General features: G+C 37.6%; 1 protein-coding gene across 18 annotated transcripts in view; it reads left to right on the top strand.

Annotated features, from left to right (window-relative positions):
• Positions 1 to 21868, top strand: part of LOC123878072 (heterogeneous nuclear ribonucleoprotein L) — a 366077-nt gene that overhangs the window by 297975 nt on the left and 46234 nt on the right. For all 18 annotated transcript variants that reach the window (XM_045925113.1, XM_045925116.1, XM_045925118.1 and 15 more), the window contains exons 4-5: positions 6216 to 6312; positions 14070 to 14121. In XM_045925113.1, the coding sequence (XP_045781069.1) occupies positions 6216 to 6312; positions 14070 to 14121 (149 nt within the window). The remainder of the gene's footprint in view (positions 1 to 6215; positions 6313 to 14069; positions 14122 to 21868) is intronic.

Raw genomic sequence — 21868 nt, forward strand, 5'->3', positions numbered from 1 at the left:
ATGTATTCATAATTTTACTTTTTATATGCATTGGCATTTTACTTTTTAATATTTCTTTAAGGCTCCAGTATTTATTCCAAGCAAATTTAATTCTACGTTCTAATTCTTCTTCGTTATTAGTGTTGCCGAAAGAGATTTGTTTTCCCAAATAAATATATTGCTGGACATACTCTATTTGTGTGTTTTCGATCGTTATGGGAGTTTGAGTACCATTTGTCATTAGTTTTGATTTGTCGAAATTTATTTCCAGTCCTGCCTCCTTGCTCGCCTTGCTCAAGGAGTCCAACATATATTTCATTTGAGTGCTACTTTCTGAAAAGACGGCTATATCGTCGGCGAATCTCAGGTGGTTGAGGTACTTTCCTTGAATATATATACCTAGCTTTTCCCACTTCAATGAACTGAGGACTGTCTCTAGCACGGCTATAAAGATTTTTGGAGACAACGGGTCTCCCTGTTTAACTCCTCGGTTGATGGGGATCGGTGGGCCCGTTGATTCAAGCCGGATCTTACTGGTACTATTGTCATATATGTATTTTATTATTGTAATATATTTTTGGTCTATATTTAGTGCTTGTAGTGACTTCCATATGACTTTATGTTTCAGGCTATCGAAAGCTTTTTGATAATCAATAAACGCTATATATAGAGGTTTCCGATATTCTAAAAATTTTTCTATTAGTAGTTCGACAGTGTGTATATTATCAATTGTTGAAAATCCTGATCTAAAGCCTGCTTGTTCAATTGGCTGGTTCGACTCTATGTGTTCTTTAATTCTTTTCTCTATCAGAGATGCAAAAAGTTTGTAGAGGCAAGGTAGTAAGCTTATTGGACGGTAGTTTGCTATGTTGTTAGGATTTCCTTTTTTATATAATAGTATGATCGTAGATTCTGTCCATTGGCTAGGAGTGGTGCCTGTCTGTAGTATTAGATTGAACAATTTAGTGAGAGGGCCTGCTAAGCAAAGGCTTGCCGTCTTTATTGACTCGTTAGATATGTTGTCGGATCCTGGACTCTTATCATTTTTTAACCGTTTAATTGCATTCAAAACTTCAATTTCGTCAAAAGGAATGTGTTCCTTGCTCTGTGACTCTACATAGTTGGTTTCATTGATCATGCTCTTGGCGTCGTTTGTGTTCCTTTCGCTGTATAGGTCTTTGTAAAAAGCTGTCGCTAATTTGAGAATGTCTTTGCGGTTTTGAATTGTCTTGGTAGAGTTTTTCAGGCTGGTTATCCAAGTTTTATGAGATTTAAGTTCTTTATATGCTTTTTTCATGCTACCAGTCCGTAATAAGTGTTTTTCTATTATCTTGTGTCTATGCTCTCCATAATCCATTTTTAAATATTTGCTGGAGAGTTTGTATAAAGCACTTAACTCGTTTTTCATAGCTCTTGTTTTTGGCTTTGTCTTTTGTAGCTCATATTTCCTTTTGAGTAAATTTATGGTGCGGTCTTGTATAATTTCATTTTTAAGTTGGCTAGATGGTATGTGTGCATATGTCTGGCTTGAGGTTATCGCATGGATTATTTTTTCGTAAAATACTTGAATCGAATCTTCCTGACAGGCCATCAACATGTCAATGTCGTTATTAAGATGTTCTTTATATCTAGATATTTCTTCTTCTCGTAGTAGTAAGCTCTTTGGCACATTACTAAAACTTCTTCTAGATTTCTTAGGTATTTGGAACCTTAGAGTCGCTCTGACTAGTCTATGGTCTGAAGAAAATAACAGGTTGATTATTTCAATGTTGCTAATACTATTCTTTAGATTTGATAAAATAAAATCTATTTCATTTTTCGTAGAGTCATCAGGCGATCTCCAAGTCCATTTTTGTTTGTCTTTTTTCTTGAAAAATGTGTTCAGAATAGGGAGGTTGTTTTCGTAGGCAAAATCTATTAACATTTCTCCTCTATTGTTTCTGGTACCGTATCCATATTTATTCATAATTAGTTTTTCGCCAGGCCTTGCTCTACCTATTTTCGCGTTAAAGTCGCCTATGACCATTACATTTTTTTCCGAGATAGAGAGGGCTGTATTTATAGTTTCATAGAACTCTACGATGTCTTCATCACAAGCAGCCTCTGTTGGGGCGTATACTTGTATGATTGAAAGTTTTAATTTGTCAATGGAAAGGTTCAAGATCGCCACTCTTTCAGATAGTCCATTGAAGCTTGTGATATACTTTTTAAGGTATTTCTTTACAATAAAGCCGACTCCATGTAAGCCAGGTGTGTTGCCTATGTAGTATAATATAAAATTTTCAGCAATGACTTATAACTATGAAAATTGGTAGGCATCTGTGCTTTCGACTACAATTATAGAATTTCCTAAAATACTTATTCCTATTTCCTTAAGTCTTTCAGGATTATAGGAAGTCCTTCCTTTGCTCACGTATGGTGCTCAAATGTGGACACTGAAATTCGGCCTCGTTCACAAATTCAAATTACGCAAATCATTGTGATTTAAATAAAATATTTAACTTATATTTGAACAGATTACCTAAACTAATAAGATCTATTACCTCGCGAATAAGTCTGAAACAAATTGCTGTTTAATAAATTACGCGAATCTAGAGAATAATGAAAAAAAAAACACATGCAACCGTGCGAGCTTAAATCAAAAACAAATAAAACGATTTCAGCGCTTGATTTACGTTAGAAGCGTTTGAAAAAATGTATAGCGATGATATATTGTAAACCACGTGTTTATAAATACCGACCGACGCTTACACCGTAGAGTAACGTGTTACAGTGTGGTATTCGTTCAAGTTCTTTCTGATTTTTTTCTTTCCTATTAGAATACTTCAGATTTCCTTATTATTGCTAGCCCAAACTGTCCCAATGCTGGGCAAAGGCCTCCCTTTCTTCCTTCCACCTGTCTCTGTCTAGGGATATTTGGGGCCAGGCTGACATATAGGCAACGAGTTCGTCTCGCCAGCAACGCCTCGACCTGCCTCGACGTCTTTTTGTAATTTGTGGCATCCATTGTGTAGTGGTCTTTTCCAACAGTTCGGCGGACATGCGCATAACATATCCGGCCCAGTTCCATTTTAGTTTGGCAGCTTTATCTCCCACATCCGTTATTTCATCTTGGAGCGCAGTATGCTGTTTTTAATATGGTCTGTCAGCTTTACTCCAAGGATGCTGCGCTCCATTGCTCGCTGACAAACTCTCAGTGCGGACTTTTGATGATCCGTCAAAGACCAAGTTTGAGAACCATATGTGAGGATGTGGAGAATGCACATATCCATGAGCCTACGCTTTAGTAGTTTTCAAGTAAAATTTAAATTGACACATTCGAGGCTATGTTTAGTTATGTATAAGTAAGTACCCGCGAACGTATTTTGGTTTATTTATTTATTTATTTATTGGAAAGGTACACAAAACAGGTTGTTACTAAAAATGGTCCAAACATAAAAACAAAAGATCCTTATCTAAGTGACAACCCCAAATAGGTGTACACAGCAATACTATACCTAAATAAAATATACATTGCACAAGATATACACAGAATTTTTAAAGTGAAGGCTTAATAGAAATGTACAAAAATATTTACAATATAAAATGGTTTACTACATGATTTTAAGTATTTAAATGACAAATATGCATAGAAGTTAAATCCCCGAATTACACCACAGTGTAAGATGCAGCCTGTCTCAATGATCTGTATGAAGGTCAGTCGTCCACTGACCCGCGCACGAAGCAGACGTGAAAAAACTGAATATCTAGTACAAATTATTCCAATATTTATCGTCCAATACGCTATCTTTCATATGTTCGCTATTCGTTCACGTTTTCAATGAATCTAATTTCAGCGAGTATCTTTCATGTGTACCTTCTGGTTTTTTTAGATTTCACTAGTTGATTCGCTCCGACTTCACTCAAAGGGCATTTCTGAAAATTCTCTCTTAATGGAGCTCTACCTTATCGAGAAAATTTATATGCAAAATCTAGCTAGGTACTCTACTAGTACTTTAATAAATAATATTGTGTGTAAAGGTGTATGGCAGGGGGTTGCCACGATACTAAGGCCTCATCACACTTCACACTAATATTATAAAGGCAAAAGTTTGTGTGTATGTGTGTGTGTATGTTTGTTACTCCTTCACGCAAAAACCACTGGACGGATTTGGCTGAAATTCAGAATGGAGATAGATAATATCCTGAATTCGCACATAGGCTACTTTTTATCCCGGAAAATCAAAGAGTTCCCACGGGATTCCGAAAAACCTAAATCCACGCGGACGAAGTCGCGGGCGTCAGCTAGTAATAATATAATCTGTCAGTTAGTTTCTCCTTTTATATTTAAAATAGAATATATGCAATCTTGCATATGTTTCACTATTTGTTAAGGTTTTCAATGAAACTAATTCTAGCGAGTATTTTTCACGTGTATTGAAAACTTTTAGGTTTTATTTTAGGTCGTCTTTTTCGACCCGTATTCATAACCAACTGCTCTACTTTTTCATACAGTAAATATGACAGTAAGTTACAAAAATCTACAAAATCTAAGTCAAATCGCTTAGCGACACAGCTTTGCTGGTACTGTAGTTCTGGTGGGAGGCTTCGGCCGTGGCTAGTTACCACCCTAACGGCAGAGATATGCCACCAAGTGATTTAGCGTTCCGATACGACGCCGTGTAGATATCAAAGGGGCATCGGTTTAATGAAAACTGCCATACCCCTTCCAGATTAGCCCGCTTCCATCTTAGACTGCATCATCACTTACCACCGGGTGAGATTGCAGTCAAGGGCTAACTTATATTTGAATTACAAAAGGGTAGGAGCTAGGCTATGGCTGACGCCTCCAAACGCTACCTGAGCCAAACTATAAGTTCTCCAATCGCCACTCTCGGAAATCAAACTCGGATTCTCCAAATTATAGCCTTGGACTTAGTAGACTTAGTATTTGGACTGAAATTAGATTTAGAAATTATTCATAAGTAGAAGTTTAAGCTAGAATAAAATTACTTATTAGCCCATAGGCTAGATCGTTTAGTTTCGATAGCGCTTTATGGTAAGGAAAAAAAAATATAGCCTAGAACTGGGCAGTTTTTTCATGGATGGTCGCGGACATTATCCAGTGATACATAACTTAACCACCATCAAAAATTAAATGATAAAGTTCTCCAGCTGAATGTTATAATACTATGCATCCATAGCTGGCAACTGTTTGCTCGAAAAGTTCGCGTGGCAACTTTTCATGTAACTTTTTACGGCGTAATTATTTTTTTCCCTTTTCGGCGACGGACGGCGGTTTTATTCAAATTTGCCCGAAGTTCCGACCGAAATTACACTCGCTATGGCTGGAGACTTTGACGTTGGGGGCAGAAGTTTGTGATAGGAGTAGCGGGAGGAATATTTCATGCTTGCATTTTCATAAAATTAAAAAATTCAAAATATTTTTATTCACTTAAAGTTTTATAAGTAGGCTTTTGAACTGTTGAGAGCATCTACCACTGAGCATCTATCACCATAAATTGAAAGGAGGCCAGAAAACGCGTTCGATTTTGTTAACAATTACATAATGATATAGTAGTTCTCCTTAGTTTGCTTAAAATCTAAACATATAACTTAAATATTTAAAAAACCTCCGACACAAAAACCTCTATAAGAAAACTAAAAATAGCTGATAACTTTCAAATGGCTCAACCGATTTTCTTCGATTATAGCTAAGAACACTCTCGATCAAGCCACCTTTCAAACAAAAAAAACTAAATTAAAATCGGTTCATTCGTTTAGGAGCTACGATGCCACAGACAGATACACGCGTCAAACTTATAACACCCCTCTTTTTTGGGTCGGGGGTTAATAAAAGAAACTCACATACTGAAAACATTGCATGCCTTTTTTGGGGCAGTTGTGTTATAAAAGAAAAATCGCTCGCTTAAGACTCGAGTCGCAACCTTAATGATATGATGAGATGTAAAACCTTCGCTCGCGCTGGATTGGCTGAAGCGTTTGAGTGATGCGGGAATCTCTTAGATGGTAATCGCCGTTTGATATTACGTCGCCGTCGCCATCTGGCCGATTAGCGAATGCAGTTTGAAGATTTCACTTTCACAGTTATTAATCTTTTACAAGCAGTGGTACTGATTCTGTACCGCCGAGAGATTCATTTATCTTTTGTGTGTGTAACGTATGTGTATGTAATTTATTGTTATTTTTGTGTACAAACTTGCCAAAGCAATATGAACCTTAACCCATCGCCACAAGTTCGAGAGCATCGAGTCAGCGACGCGAGCGAAAGAGGCGCTACACGGCTGCGACATATACTCCGGATGCTGCACACTCAAGATTGAATTTGCTAAGGTGTGTACAACTACTTATCCATACTATTATTTTATATAATATTATAAATGCGAAAGTGTGTCTGTCTGCTACGTTTTCACGGCTCAATTGCTGAACCGATTTTAATGAAATTTGGTACAGAGTTAGCTTACATCCCGGGGACGGATATAAGCTACTTTTTATCCCGGAAAATCAAAGAGTTCCTACGGGACTCTAAAGAATCTATCCGTTAAACCGATTTATATGAAATTTGTTACAGAGGTAGCTTACGTCCGGAAATGAAATTGGCAACTTTTTATCCCGGAAAAGCAGAGTTTCCACGGGAATTTTAAATAAACCTAAGTCCACGCGGACGGAGTCGCGGGCATCATCTAGTTCTCCTTTATATCACACTAATATGATTAAGGCGAAAGTTTGTGTGTATGAAAAAACCAAAGTCGGTCACCCATCCAGTTACCAACATTTATTCAAGCATTCATATCGCTTCGGAATCTACGCCAAAGCTCTCAAAGTTTCAAAACTGCACCTTAATTGAAGCGGGGATAACTTTGAAAGTTAATAATCGATGTTAACGTTAACTTGGCGCTAACTGCAAACTGGTGCAATACGTGTTAAGTTTATACTTCACTGGCTCCCGAGCCGTTAAGTGATTGATTTAAACTTGTAAGTTATCCAATAGGGAAACGAAAGTTGTTAATTGATCGAGCAAAGCGAGTCAAAGTCCATTGAGGGAATTCGTACTTGTCCGCCCAGCTGTCTGTCCGTCTGTCAGAGCCTTATAGCTTCTGAATTAATGAATATAAGTACTTCAAAACCACAAATAACATGAAAATAAATGGCTTAAAGCCAAAAATTACTTCAAAGTTTAAAATCTTTTTTTTTAAATTCAGATACAAGTTAGCCCTTGACTGTAATCTTACCTGGTTGTAAGTTATGATGCATAAAATGGAAACGGGCTAACCTGGAAGGGGTATGGCAGTTTTTATTAAACCCCATACCTCTTTAGTTTCTACACAGCATCGTACCGGAACGCTAAATCGCTTGGCGGCACGGCTTTGCTGGTAGAGTGGTGACTAGCCACGGCCGAAGCCTCCCACCGGACCAGACCAGAGATCAACAAATTATAAAATTCCAAACCCCTGCCGGGAATCGAACCCGGGACCTCCCACTAATAAGACCACAGCGCATACGCAGGGAGGGTCAAACTTTATTTTAGGTGAGTGCATATTTTACACTGATTGTCACTGATTTTCTGTTACTCGTTTATGAGTCCTCCATCTCCGAAACCGAATTCATCATATCTTTTTACCTTTATATGGAACTTACCTGATAGTAAATTTTTGTAAAGGAAAAATTGAAAACTTAATGAAAAGGGGAAAAAACCGGCCAAGTGCGAGTCAGACTCGCGCACTGTGGGTCCCGTTCTCGGGTATTTTTTGCGACATTTTGCACGATAAATCAAAAACAGTTATACATAAAAATAAATAAAAATCTGTTTTAGGATGTACAAGTAAAACCCTTTCATATGATACTCCACTTGATAAAGTAATCTTATTTTGAAAATTGAAACACATTTAATTTTTTTTTTAAATGATGTAACCATAAATTCGCGGTTTTCAGATTTATTCCTGTACTTGTGCTATAAGACCTACCTACCTACCAAATTTCATAATTCTAGGTCAACGGGAAGTACCCTATAGGTTTCTTCACAGACAGACAGACAACAAAGTGATCCTATAAGGGTTCCGTTTTTCTTTTTGAGGTACGGAACCCTAAAAAATCTCAAAGCGATATTTTGAGCAAGCGAAAGGCTGGTTCATAAAAGCAAAACAAAAAACACGTTCTTTGTCCGGTACACTAATAAATATTCATTTATAATATTGTCCTCGAAACGTCTCCTACAAATCGCGTCGGGTCCAGAACGACCCTTTTGACACCGTTTAATATACAAAAGGCGCCGTAACGCCACTTCCGACGGAGAAAAACTCGCGCCCAAATCCTAAATGTGCCCTACAATGGACATTTAATGGCGGCGCGACATGAAAAATACATTGTTATTGTAAAATATTAAAAAGTGTGCCTTTTGTAGGACTATTTTTCATTGATGTAAAGTGTTTTACATTTTTATGGATTTCGCTTTTAAGAGGGCTCTCTCCGTCACTCGTTTCATACAAACGTAGTTCCAAATTCATTTGAATACTAAGCAACCAAAGTCCATGTTTTGCAGACATATTCTAAAAACTAATATCTATGTCTGTGGTTTTCCAGATTTCTGTTAAAATATTCGCTTTCAAAGTTACGCGGTCTTAAAAATTCACATACAAATCTTTGAGCCCTTGTAATTTTAAAACTACATATTTTTAGAAAAATCTAAAACACCACAGACACAGATATTAGTTTCTATAATATATCTGCAAAATTTCATGGACTTTGGTTGCTTAGTATTCAAATGAATTTGGAACTACGTTTGTATGAAACGAGTGACGGAGAGAGCCCTGTTAAAGACTTGGAGAGTTACATAAGCTACTTTTAAGTCCGGAAAATCAAAGAGTTCCCACGGGATTTTGAATGCGGGATATATAGCTGTGATAGCCTAGTGGTTAGAACGTCCGGCTCCTAAACGTAAGTCGGGGGTTCGATCCCGGGCACGCACTTCTAACTTTTCAGTTATGTGCGTTTTTAAGCGATTATATATCGCTTGTTTTAACGGTGAAGGATACGTCGTGAGGGAACCTGTATGCCTGAGAGTTCTCCAAGTATTCAAAGGTGTGTGTCTACCAATCCGCATTGGGCCAACGTGGCAGACTATGTCCTAAACCCTTATCACTCTGAGAAGAGACCCGTGTTCCGTAGTGGGCCGGCAATGGGTTGATCATGATGAAATCCACGAGGATGAAGTGCGGGTATCAGTTAATTTATTTATTTATTTATTTTCAGATTCTTACAATACTAACAGCAAGCAAATGCCAAACCGCATTGCAAGTCATGACTATCTTATAATTAATTATTAACAAATATTTCCTATTACTACATATACGTCTATTCTATACATAACATAAAACTATTGATATTAATGTTGAACAAATAATTCACGAATACGTATAAAAGAAATAATTGAAATTTTCCATTAGGTACCTATGTTCAAGATTACCCGGAGCTAGGGTCCGTTTCCGGGAGGTCCCTTCCGTCGTATATTTTATTTTCCGCTAATCGGAAGCGGCAGTGGGAGCGCCGAGTTTAACGCCATTTTCTGCCGCGCTACAACATAAATTATATTCAGATAACTCCGTTTTCTTATCTGATTCAACATTTATAAAATTGTGTAACTATTAATCCATACTAATATTATAAATGCGAAAGTGTGTCTGTCTGTCTATCTGTCTGTCTGCTACGTTTTCACGGCCCAACCGCTGAACCGATTTTAATGAAAGGTACAGACTTGGAATACATTCCGGGGAAGGACATAGGCTACTTTTTATCCCGGAAAATCAAAGAGTTCCCATGGGATCTAAAAAAATCTAAATCCACGCGGGCGAAGCCGCGGGCATCCCCTAGTGCCATTATCACACTAATATTATAAAGGTGAAAGTTTGTGTGTGTGTGTGTGTGTGTGTGTGTGTGTGTGTGTGTGTGTGTGTGTGTGTGTGTGTGTGTGTGTGTGTGTGTGTGTGTGTGTGTGTGTGTGTGTGTGTGTGTGTGTGTGTGTGTGTGTGTGTGTGTGTGTGTGTGTGTGTGTGTGTGTGTGTGTGTGTGTGTGTGTGTGTGTGTGTGTGTGTGTGTGTGTGTGTGTGTGTGTGTGTGTGTGTGTGTGTGTGTGTGTGTGTGTGTATGTTTGTTACTCCTTCACGCAAAAACTACTGGACGGATTTGGCTGAAATTTGGAATGGAGATAGATAATATCCAGGATTAGCACATAGGCTACTTTTTATCCCGGAAAATCAAAGAGTTCCCACGGTATTTCAAAAAACTTAAATCCACGCGGACGAAGTCGCGGGCATCATCTAGTATTTCTATGTTGGCAATAATAATAACAAGTGTAAATTAAAGATTTATAACACCCTCGACAAGTGAAGGTTACAGTAACTAGAAAAGAGCTGATAATTTTCAAGCGGCTGAACCGGTTTTCTTGGGTTATAGCTAAGAACACTCTCGATCGAGCCACCATTCAAACAAAAAAAAACTAAATTAAAATCGGTTCATTAGTTTAGGAGCTACGATACCACAGACAGATACACAGATACACATTTATAACACCCCTCTTTTTGAGTCGGGGGTTTAAAACAAACATCAAGAGCAACTGCAAAGACACCCCAATTCATGGGCATACAATTTTATTCATCGTGAGGAAAATCCGTCATGGATACCACCGGCCACGGGGGAGCACAGTGATTATGTCGGACTCCTACCGACTAAAAACCTCACGAAGTTTCATCCCACCGCTGACGTTGGTTTACACTACAACTAACTTATGCTCGCGACTTCGTCCGCGTGGTCTGCACAAATCAACCCCGTATTTCACCCCCTTAGGGGTTGAATTTTCAAAAATGCTTTCTCGCGGATGCCTGCCATAATAGCTATCTGCATGCCTTTCAACCCGATACGTCCAGTAGTTTAAGCTGTGGGTTGATAAATCGGAATAACGGATCCGCCTAATTTTTTGTATCGATATATTTAAACCTCTAAATTAAAGAGTTACCACGGGAATTTAAAAACCTAAATCTATGCGGATTTCATATTGTGAAAAGCATATTGTGAAAATCTGCTTGGCTGTGAGATTAAAGCCTGAAGGTTTAAGACAAAGGGCTTGCCGCCAAGAGTCTTAACTCTTAACTTGTTTCACTCGCTACTTCCCCGGTTTAAATATTTAAATTTCAAATTACGTCGTATCTACTTTCTTCTATGCTTTTAAAATTCCCTCCCTCAATATGTAGTGAGCTTCCAAGCCGATTATGCAAACTGCTTAAGACTATGGAAATTGCTATACGTTTTACATAATACTATGTAATTTTTGAAACTATAATAGTGGCGGTGATAGCCAAGTGGTTAAGAGGTCGGTCTCCTATTTGGGAGGTCGGTAGTTCAATCCCGCACCTTTAAATTTTTGGAGTTACCTGCGTGCGTTAAAAAAAATTCGACGGCTTTTTTGGCGCAGTGGTCTTATTAGTAGGAGAACCCGGGTTCGATCCCCAGCAGCGTTTGGAGTTTTGAATTTCTAAATTTCGGTCTGGTCTGGTGGGAGGCTTCGGCCGTGGCTAGTTACCACCTATCGGCAAAGCCGTGCCGCCAAGCGATTTAGCGTTCCAGTACGATGCCGTGTAGAAACCAAAGGAGTATGGGTTTAATTAAAACTGCCATACCCCTTCCAGGTTAGCCCGGTTCTATCTTCACCTACCACCAGGTGAGATTGCAGTCAAGGCCTAACTTGTATCTTGCTTGCTTTAACGATAAAAGAAAGTATCGTGAGGAAACCTGCATGCCTGAGAGTTCTGTATAATGTTCCTAAAGGTGTATGAAGTCTGCCAATTCCCTCTTGGCCAGCGTGGTGGACTCTGGCCAAACATTTCTCATTCTGAGAGGAGATCCGCGCTGCGTAGTGACTAGTTAGCTCTTTTTGTGATCGTCCAACTCCACTTAAAAAGGATGTCCAGAATTTCCCGAGCGAAGCCGGGCGTTTCAACTAGCTAATTATTTTAATTCGTGTTTATAAATAGACGAAATGGAACAACCAAGGGGAAAATTAATACCTATTTTAGGCATTTAATAAATGCTTTCGCATTTCGTCCATCCCACGCGGTCGGGGGTATATTTAGTAATGACAAAGATTTAGATTTTGGAATTTGGATCCTTCATTAGCGCGATTCAATTTCGGACAGTTAAATGCAAACGCTTTATTAGCTGGGGCAAATTCCCAAAAAACCGGCCAAGAGCGAGTCAGACCCGCGCACTGAGGGTTCCGTGCTCGGGTATTTTTTTCAACATTTTGCACGATAAATCAAAACTATTATACATAAAAATAAATTTAAATATGTTTTAAAATGTACAGGTGAAGCCCTTTCATATGATACGCCACTTGGTATAGTTATCTTACTTTGAAAATTGAGACACATTTTAATTTTTTTTTTTAATGATGTAACCACAAATTCGCGGTTTTTAGATTTATTCCTGTACTTGTGCTATAAGAGCTACCTACCTGCCAAACTTTATGATTCTAGGTCAACGGGAAGTAACCTATAGGTTTCTTGACACGACGGATGGACGGACGGACACACAGACAGACAGACAGACAACAAAGTGCTCCTATAAGGGTTCCGTTTTTCCTTTTGAGGTACGGAACCCTAAAAATGATACCATTTCGCTGTGACAGATATACTTATAGATATAGATAACGTGATGATGTCCTAGATCCTCCATTAGCGCGATTGAACTGGCTAGTTCAATTTCGCCCGTAATTGAGTTAGGTGATAGATTGTTGTTAGCCCGGTTCATCTTGCGAACTTAATATATTACCTAGTGGTAGATTCATAACCAATAGACAATCTCATTTACTTTCTAATTCCGAGCGATGCATTTGGAAATCTAAATTACTACTCATACCCCCATACCTAGGTATATGTTTGTATGCATGCGGATAGCTATTATGACGTAGACATCCGCTAAGAAAGGATTTTGAAAAATTTCAGGGGATTTTTCTAAATCCCCTGAACTTTTCTAACGGGGAGGCGGAAGAGTCGCGGGTTTAAGCAAGTCACTACCCATATTACAAATGCGAAAGTGTTTCTTTGTTAATTTGTCCTTCAATCACGCCGGAATTGAGCAACGGATTGGTGTGATTTTATGCATGGATATTGGATATAGTTGAATAACTGGAGAGTGACATAGATTTCGGCTGGGAAATCGATAAGAAATCAGAGTTTTCTGTTTATATAATAGAAACTGATGCCCGCGACTTTATCCGTGTGGACTTAGGCTTTTGAAATCTCGTGAACTCTTTGATTTTCTGCGATAATAAGTAGCCTATCTCACTATGCAGTTCTTTAACTACATACATCAATGCAAAAATCACATCGATCTGTTGCTCGGTTGTGACGTTATTGAAGGACTAACCAATACACCAACAAACAAACACACTTTCGCATTTATAATATGGGTAGTGATTAATAAGACGCAGCGCATCGACTCTGCTAGTGTGCGGTACGCCTTGTTTTTATTGCATGGCAAATAGCATGCATATTTATCAGCATCCATCCATAAAGCAGATAAGTCCGTCTTGAGTATTCTTGAGCCCGCGTTGCAGCATTTTGGCTGCACACACGATGTTCGTCGGATGGTTTCGGGGATTTGGCAAATGTTACCAACGGATAGACGCCGGCCTTGGTGTTGTTTATTGTCAGTAATTTGTTTGTGTTTAACTTGTGGGTACAAGTGCAATAGTGAGCTAAGCCACAAACTAAAAATAAGAGATTACTAGGAAAGTGACCAACCCACCTTTTGTCCCTTTCATATCAATATTAAAGTAACTTAACAGTTTATGTATGTTTTCGTACCTCAAAAAGAAAAACGGACGTCTGTCTGTCCGTCTGTCGTTTGTGTCAAGAAAACCTATAGAGTACTTCCCGTTGACCTAGAATCATGAAATTTGGCAGGTAGGTCTTATAGCACAAGTAAAGGAAAAATCTGAAAACCGTAAACTTATGGTTACATCACAAAAAAATAGTCCTATTTTCATTGAATACCCAAACATACATTACATATAAGTAACATTGTTTCTTTTGTTGCAGCCTGAAAGACTGAATGTATTCAAAAATGACCAGGACAGTTGGGACTACACATGTAAGTATTTTTGAAATACATTATTTTTATAAAATTACCGCAAAACATTTTTTAAAATTTTGCATTATTACGCCATTTTGAAAAGTATTTCAAAATTGATATAGAAGTTCTATATCGTCACTTACCGTCAGGTGCATCAAGCACACACTTTTATGACACAATAAAGAATTAAGGAAATATGAACAGAAAAGTGGGTGTTATTTTTTATCAAATTGGCCTAGTAAATCTTTAAGATCAATTCTTATAAGAAAATGTAAAGTTGATATAAAATTTTAATCTAGAGTTATTATTGTTCTAGTGTGAAAGATTTCATATAAGGATTGATCAATATTATCTTATACTATTTATGTAAATTTAAAAATGTCTTATTTGAAGATCTTCTATTTAAATCGATAAGTTCCCCGATTCCTGCAGAAGTTCGCCAAAGTTTTTTTTGTATCTTTAAAGCTTAAAACGTACATGAACTTCATGGTACAAAAAATCTTGAAACAATTTTTTTTATATTTATTACATACATTGATGAAAGTTTATTAGGTAAATTATTTTAAAATAAATATTTACTACTTTTTAAGAATTTAATTAGTAAACCTTTTCATTTAAATATTATTAATTCCTTTTAATAGAAGATCTTCAAAAAATAATTTAATTATGTGTTTTAAATTTGCGCATGTCAAATGTAAGTAAGTATGATTCATAATATGCATGCTGTCTTTTTGTTCGAATAATTACATTATTTACTCAATCAATGATATTTACTCCAACAGAACTACAATCAATCCATACAACAAAACGACAATTTATTTACTCAAACGTCTTACGTTCAGTCATCCCCTGTACTAAAAACCATCTTATAAATTAAGGGAACCTTAGATTTTAATAGAGTTCAATAGATCTGTAATTCGACACGATCGGAGAGAGATCAGACGCAGGGTGAAAATGTTATAAATTACTATGGTTTGTATTAGTATGGATTAAGGTTCAATTTACATTGATCGAGAATTTTTAAAATATATCATTGACTTCTAAATTCACAATGTAAAGCACCAATTTCTACTGAGAAAGAAATTCGCGTGAATTCGCATTTCACGCGCATTACCTCGAATTTTTCATTTGAGTAAGAAATTTCTGTTTTACGTGGTGGAGATATAAGTCAATATGCTATGTTATATTTCATCCATCACACTAATATTATAAAGCCGAAAGTTTGTGTGTATGTGTGTGTGTGTGTTTGTTACTCTTTCACGCAAAAACTACTCAACGGATTTGGCTGAAATTTGGAATGGAGATAGATAATATCCTGGATTAGCACATAGGCTACTTTTAATCCTGGAAAATCAAAGAGTTCCTACGGGATTTCGAAAACCTAAATCCACGAGGACGAAGTCGCGGGCATCAGCTAGCATATAAATATTTTATAAATTCGCTTCGATTTCATATCAATGTAAATTGAGCTTGTGACACAGGATACAGGAATAAGGCAAAAATCCCAAAAGTAAAATTCTTTAATAGAGAGAGATAAAGTAATTCCATTCAGTATTTTTTTTAATGTGATCTTAATTCCGTCCGGTAACTATTATAGAATTATCCGAGCATGGGCAAAAAGTTAACTGACGCTTAACGAGGGAGACGGCAAGAAATCGTAACTTTCAAAAGTGGTCCATCCACTTTTTGAATTGAAACCTCTTTTAAAAGAAAAGGCGTCGTTTGCTTTTATTTAACAAAGGACGACCGACGTTTTCTTTTTTTTTTGAGAGTTTTTTGGATTATGAAAAGACTTTCTTTCAGTGGTTTTAATTTAATTTATAGTTAGTTATCTTCAAGTCCATAATTTTAATAACACGGAGTCATTAAATTATGAAGTTCTTAATTAATTCATTTCATAAATCACTACGTTAACAGGGCTCTCTCCGTCACTTACTCCATACAATCGTAGTCCCAATTTCATTTGAATAATAAGCAACCAAAGTCCATGAAATTTTGCAAACATATTCTAGAAACTAATATTTGTGCCTGTGGTGTTTTAGATTTTTCTAAAAATATGCAGTTTTAAAATTACAGGGGCTCCAAGATTTGTATGTGAATTTTTAAGACCGCGTAACTTTGAAACCGAATATTTTAACGGAAATCTGGAAAACCACAGGCATAGAAATTAGTTCCCGGAACGTTTCTACAAAATTGCATTGAGTATGATTGGTTAGTATTCCAATGAGAGACGAACTACGTTTGTATGGAGCGAGTGACGGAGAGATCCCTCTTAAAAGGTTAGCTTTTTTCCGCGATTTCGTCCGCTTGGATTATGTTTTCGAAAACCTTTCTTTGTCTACGTTATACAGAGAATCGGGGTGCAAAATCTGCGACTGAATTCTTCTGAACCAACATCATCATCATCTTGTTACCGGCACACGCCGAACCAGGAAGTCTTTCTTTTTTGACGTGACAACGTCTTATAATTCGATAGAGCCGGCTGCACGCACGAAAAAACATGACTCATGCGGCGTTACCTCGCTCCGAGGCGTTCCATGTAAGGCTTGAAGTGCAAGCGAGAGCGCGGAACGAGCGACAAAGAAGCACAATCGGCCTTTGTTGTCACGTTCAACTATCGTCAGTAAACCGACTTTACAGACAACCAATTTTTTTTTTCTTTGATTGAACATACCATATCAGCCAATAGCGAACCGTGGCTTAGCGGTCAGAGCGTCGGGTGCGAATCCAGAAGACGCAGGTTCGAATCCAGCCGGTTCCGCAATTTTTGATATGTATTTAAAAATTATTTCCTGATCTTCGATTTCCTGGGGTAAGTAACCCATGTCACTCTCCAGGTTTTTAACGTTATCCATGCGAAAAATATCGTTTATCTGTTGCTCTGTTGCAGCGTGATCCTAGTGGTTTAACCTGTTGTTTATATTATAGGTCAGTCAGTCAGTCACTCAGTCAAGACAATTCTTTTTTTACGTGTCTTGATAAATCCACGCGGACAAAGTTGTGCCATTAAGTTAATATGATATATTTTTTGTGAAGTTTTATTTATCTGCGTATTTTCTTAGCCCTTCAGCCTAACCCATCAAGGTGGCTAATCGACAGATTTCCTATAGATGATTAGCATTGCGAGGGGGGAAGGGGGAAGCCGGAAATTGCGGATGTCAAGTCGAAAGCTATTACCTACCCTCCTTTTAGACCTTCATCATTATTGCTATTTCTTTTTAATTTAGCTTAGACTTCAACGTGTCTTTAGAGTTATCTTTTGCGTTAAAATACCTATCTAGAATAGAATACCTTTCCCGCTATCCGTCTGTGCGTCGTCTCAAGATAATGTCCCAAAGGGTACTTCCCGTGGACCTAGAATCATGAAAGGCAGGAAGGTAGGTCTTATAGTACAAGTAAAGGGGAAAATCCGAAAGCCGTGAATTTGTGGTTACATCACAAAAATATATATATTCACGAACATATTAATTTACTGAATCACATATAGATGGCGCAATCCGTCATTAACTTGCAGTGATCTACAGAAAAGAGTTGGGTATATCTTGTACGATGGTACGGAACCCTTCGTGTGTAAGTCTGACTCGCACTTAACTGGTTTTTATATATTAGAAAATACATAAGAGTGAAGCTACTTTTGAAATGCCAGAGGTTTGAAAGTAACTCGTACAGAATACATGAAATAGTAGACATTGAAGTTTGAATATTTTAGGCCAAAGGCGTCGACATGTCTACTGTCTAGCATATATCGTGACTTACCTGCCCGCTCATTTATAAATAAAAAGCCTAAGGGCTCTTTCACAAGAATACGATTCGTGTTTTTTCCGTATCGTCATTTTTCACGATTCGTATTTTTTTAATGGCATCAATGGTTTTTAAATTTAAAAAATTACAGAGACGTCTTAAATTAGCGTATCGTCCCACACCTTAGCCGGTTATTCTTTTTTTTTATTATCACCACTGTACAAAATCACATATACTTATTAGAATTATCAAATCCTTTTAAATAATCCCTTATATTGTAATCGGATTTTTCAATCAGTTTACGTTTTATGAAAACTTTGAACTTATTGAGAGAAATCTCTAATATGTCTTCTGGAAGCTTATTAAATAAAAACTTACACAGTTACTCGTACCAATAAATGAAACTGCTAACTTTAGTTAGCCTAGAGGCGGGCATTACTAGTTTATTTTTATTTCTACACTAGAGGATGCACGCGACTTCGTCCGCGTGGATTTAGGTTTTTAAAGATCCCGTGGGAACTGTTTGATTTTCTGGGATAAAAAGTTGCCTATGTTAATTACGGGGACGCAAGCTACCTCGGTACCAAATTTCATACTTGAAATCGGTTAAACGGATGTGTCTTTAGGAATCCCGTGGGAACTCTTTGATTTTCCGGGATAAAAAGTAGCCTATGTCCTTCCCCGGGATATAAGCTAACTCTATACCATATTTCGGCAGAATCGGTTAAACTGTTGGGCCGTGAAAAGGTAGCAGACAGACAGACAGACAGACACACTTTCGCATTTATAATATTAGTATGGATGTTCCGGTGACTCTCTTGAACAGTGTTCTGTCAAAGTGACTTCAACTGTCCTAATCTGACGAACCGTGAATGACAGGTCCTGTGTGAATGAGGCCTTATACAACTTGGTTGGGCCGGGTATCTTTTAAACCCATTATAAAGCACATAACTATGAAATATTTTTATGTAGCAAGTTTGTTTCCGTTTCCGCTCCGTTTATTTTTATTGCCCACCATTTTGGCGCCCACCGTGGGGCCTCGGACCGGCTTTCGGAACTTTTAATGACCTTTGTTTATTTTTTTTTTGTTATTGACCTTTTTCTCTATGGGCTGTTTTTATGCAAATTTGAAACGCTGTAATGAGCTTGATGATCCGTCTGGGGTTTAGATTTTGGGGGAACACTCGCCTTGCAAAATTGAGGTACCGAGATTTTCGATTTTGAAAATCGAACTACCTACATATTATTACATATACAGCGTGTTTGATCAGATCATATATAGCTAGAGCAATAGATTCTTTCGTTGTGTCTGCTACTTGATAAACGTTCTTAGTTCTATGTATAAAAGTCGTTAAAAATATTTACAACTAGAAGATGCCCACGACTTCGACCGCGTGGATTTAGGTTTTTAAAAAGATCCCGTGGGAACTGTTTGATTTTCCGGGATAAAAAGTAGCCTATGTCCGTCCCCGGGATATAAGCTAACCCTGCACTCGTCAGAATCGGTTAAACTGTTGGGCCGTGAAAAGGTAGCAGACAGACAGACAGACAAACTTTCGCATTTATAATATTATTATAATATTAGTAAAGTATAGATAAAAAATAAAAAAAATTGAAATTAGGATGTAATGAAATTATGAAAGTAATTTTTTTCATACTAGCGACCCGCCCCAGCTTCGCACGGGTAGCTCATTACAATTTTCGTTGGGATCTCATTGGTTTGAAAATAAAATACAGCTTATGTTACTCAGGAATAATATAGTTTTCTACTGGTGAAAGAATTTTTCAAATCGATTCGGTAGTTCCAGAGATTATCCCCTACAAACAAACTTACAAACTTTACCTCTATAATATTAGTATAGATAGTACATCATGTGCCACTTATGATAAGTTAAGACTCTACCACCGGTTCGGAATGCAAATGTTACTGAGAAGAGCTAGCAAGAAACTCAGTAGTTGATCTTTTTTTTTAACCCCCGACCCAAAAAGAGGGGTGTTATAAGTTTGACGTGTGTATCTGTGTATCTGTGTGTCTGTGTATCTGTGTGTCTGTGTATCTGTGTATCTGTCTGTGGCATCGTAGCGCCTAAACGAATGAACCGATTTTAATTTAGTTTTTTTTGTTTCAAAGGTGGCTTGATCGAGAGTGTTCTTAGCTATAATCCAAAAAAATTGGCTCAGCCGTTTAAAAGTTATCAGCTCTTTTCTAGTTTTCTTGTAGAAAAGAAGGTTAGATAACCCTTAGGTTCATAATATTCAAGTGTCAATTGACAAATGTCAAGCTGTCAAGATGGACGTTGCCTAGATACATAATTATTTATTTGAAAATGATGTTTTGGAAAACTCAGATGACTCAGATACTTTGGATCGTAGGCGCGAAATAGTCCAAGAAAATCGGTTCAGCCGTTTGAAAGTTATCAGTTCTTTTCTAGTTACTGTAACCTTCACTTGTCGGGGGTGTTGATAATTTTTAATTTACACTTGTTAAATGAAATATGTAATCAAATATGCAATACATACGCCTTGTATCTATTAAACTATCTTGTGGGCTGATGGATGTAAAGGCGGCCTTATCATTTGGCGATCTCTTACAGGCAATCTAAAAGTTGTACAAGTTAACAAAAATGTAAGCCAGGTATGATCTATTGGCGATAGGGTAATATTTGGCAAGTGTCACAAATCTTCAACAACCCGCGACACAAAGCCGTTGGCGTACCACGTTGGCAAATGTCCAATCACAGATACCTACCAATATGCTGTCGCTCTCGGATAAAGCCATCTGAATATACAAGTGTAAATTAAAAATTTAGAACACCCCCGACAAGTGAAGGTTACAGTAACTAGAAAAGAGCTGATAAATTTCAAACGGCTGAACCGATTTTCTTGGATTATAGCTAAGAACACTCTCGATCAAGCCACCTTTCAAACAAAAAAAAAACCTAAATTAAAAACGGTTCATTAGTTTAGGAGGTACGATGCCACAGACAGATACACAGATACACACGTCAAACTTATAACACCCCTCTTTTTGGGTCGAGGCTTAAAACTCCATGATACCCGCGACTTCGTATGCGTGGATTTAGGTTTTTTAAAAATCCCGTGGGAACTGCTTTTCGCAGTGGCTTTCCGGGATAAAAAAATTCCTATGTCAATTTTCGGGACGCTAGCTATATCTGTACTAAAATTCATATAAATCGGTAAAACGGATGGGTCTTTGAGAATCCCGTGGGAACTCTTCGATTTGTCGGGATAAATAGTAGCCTATGTCCAGCCCTAGGATGTAAGCTAACTCTGTACCAAACTGTTGGGCCGTGAAAAGCTAGCAGACAGACAGACAGACACATTTTCGCATTTATGATATTAGTATGGAAGTATGGTTGTAACACTGTAGCTTCCGTTTTTCCCAGTAGCTTATAATATTGGTACCTTCAAAAGAAGATTGTATATCACCTCCTAGGCAGGCCCAATCGAATTTAGAAAACTCTGCCTTTTTTTAAGCCGTTTAAAAAAAAGTTAAAATCTCACTACGGAGCGATAAAATCCTATCGAGTGGAAATAGGAAATGGGAAAAATCCGTCATAGAGTGGCAACATTGGAGCGCAAATCAAATATACCGTTCAACCACGCGCTTCCGTTCTGCGTTGGTACTACACTGCACATATCGAGTGGGTATATTTGCATACTTTTCTAAACACGACGCAGACGTGTGTGGATGGAAAAGTATGAAGAATCTGTTTTTAACCCCCGACCCAAAAAGAGGGGTGTTATAAGTTTGACGTGTGTATCTGTGTATCTGTGTGTCTGTGTATCTGTGTATCTGTGTATCTGTCTGTGGCATCGTAGCGCCTAAACGAATGAACCGATTTTAATTTACTTTTTTTTGTTTGAAAGGTGGCTTGATCGAGAGTGTTCTTAGCTATAATCCAAAAAAATTGGTTCAGCCGTTTAAAAGTTATCAGCTATTTTCTAGTTTTCTTGTAGAAAAGAAGGTTAGATAACCCTTAGGTTCATAATATTCAAGTGT

This window comes from Maniola jurtina, chromosome 25 (genome assembly GCF_905333055.1).
Source record: "Maniola jurtina chromosome 25, ilManJurt1.1, whole genome shotgun sequence".
Classification (NCBI taxonomy): Eukaryota; Metazoa; Arthropoda; class Insecta; order Lepidoptera; family Nymphalidae; genus Maniola; species Maniola jurtina.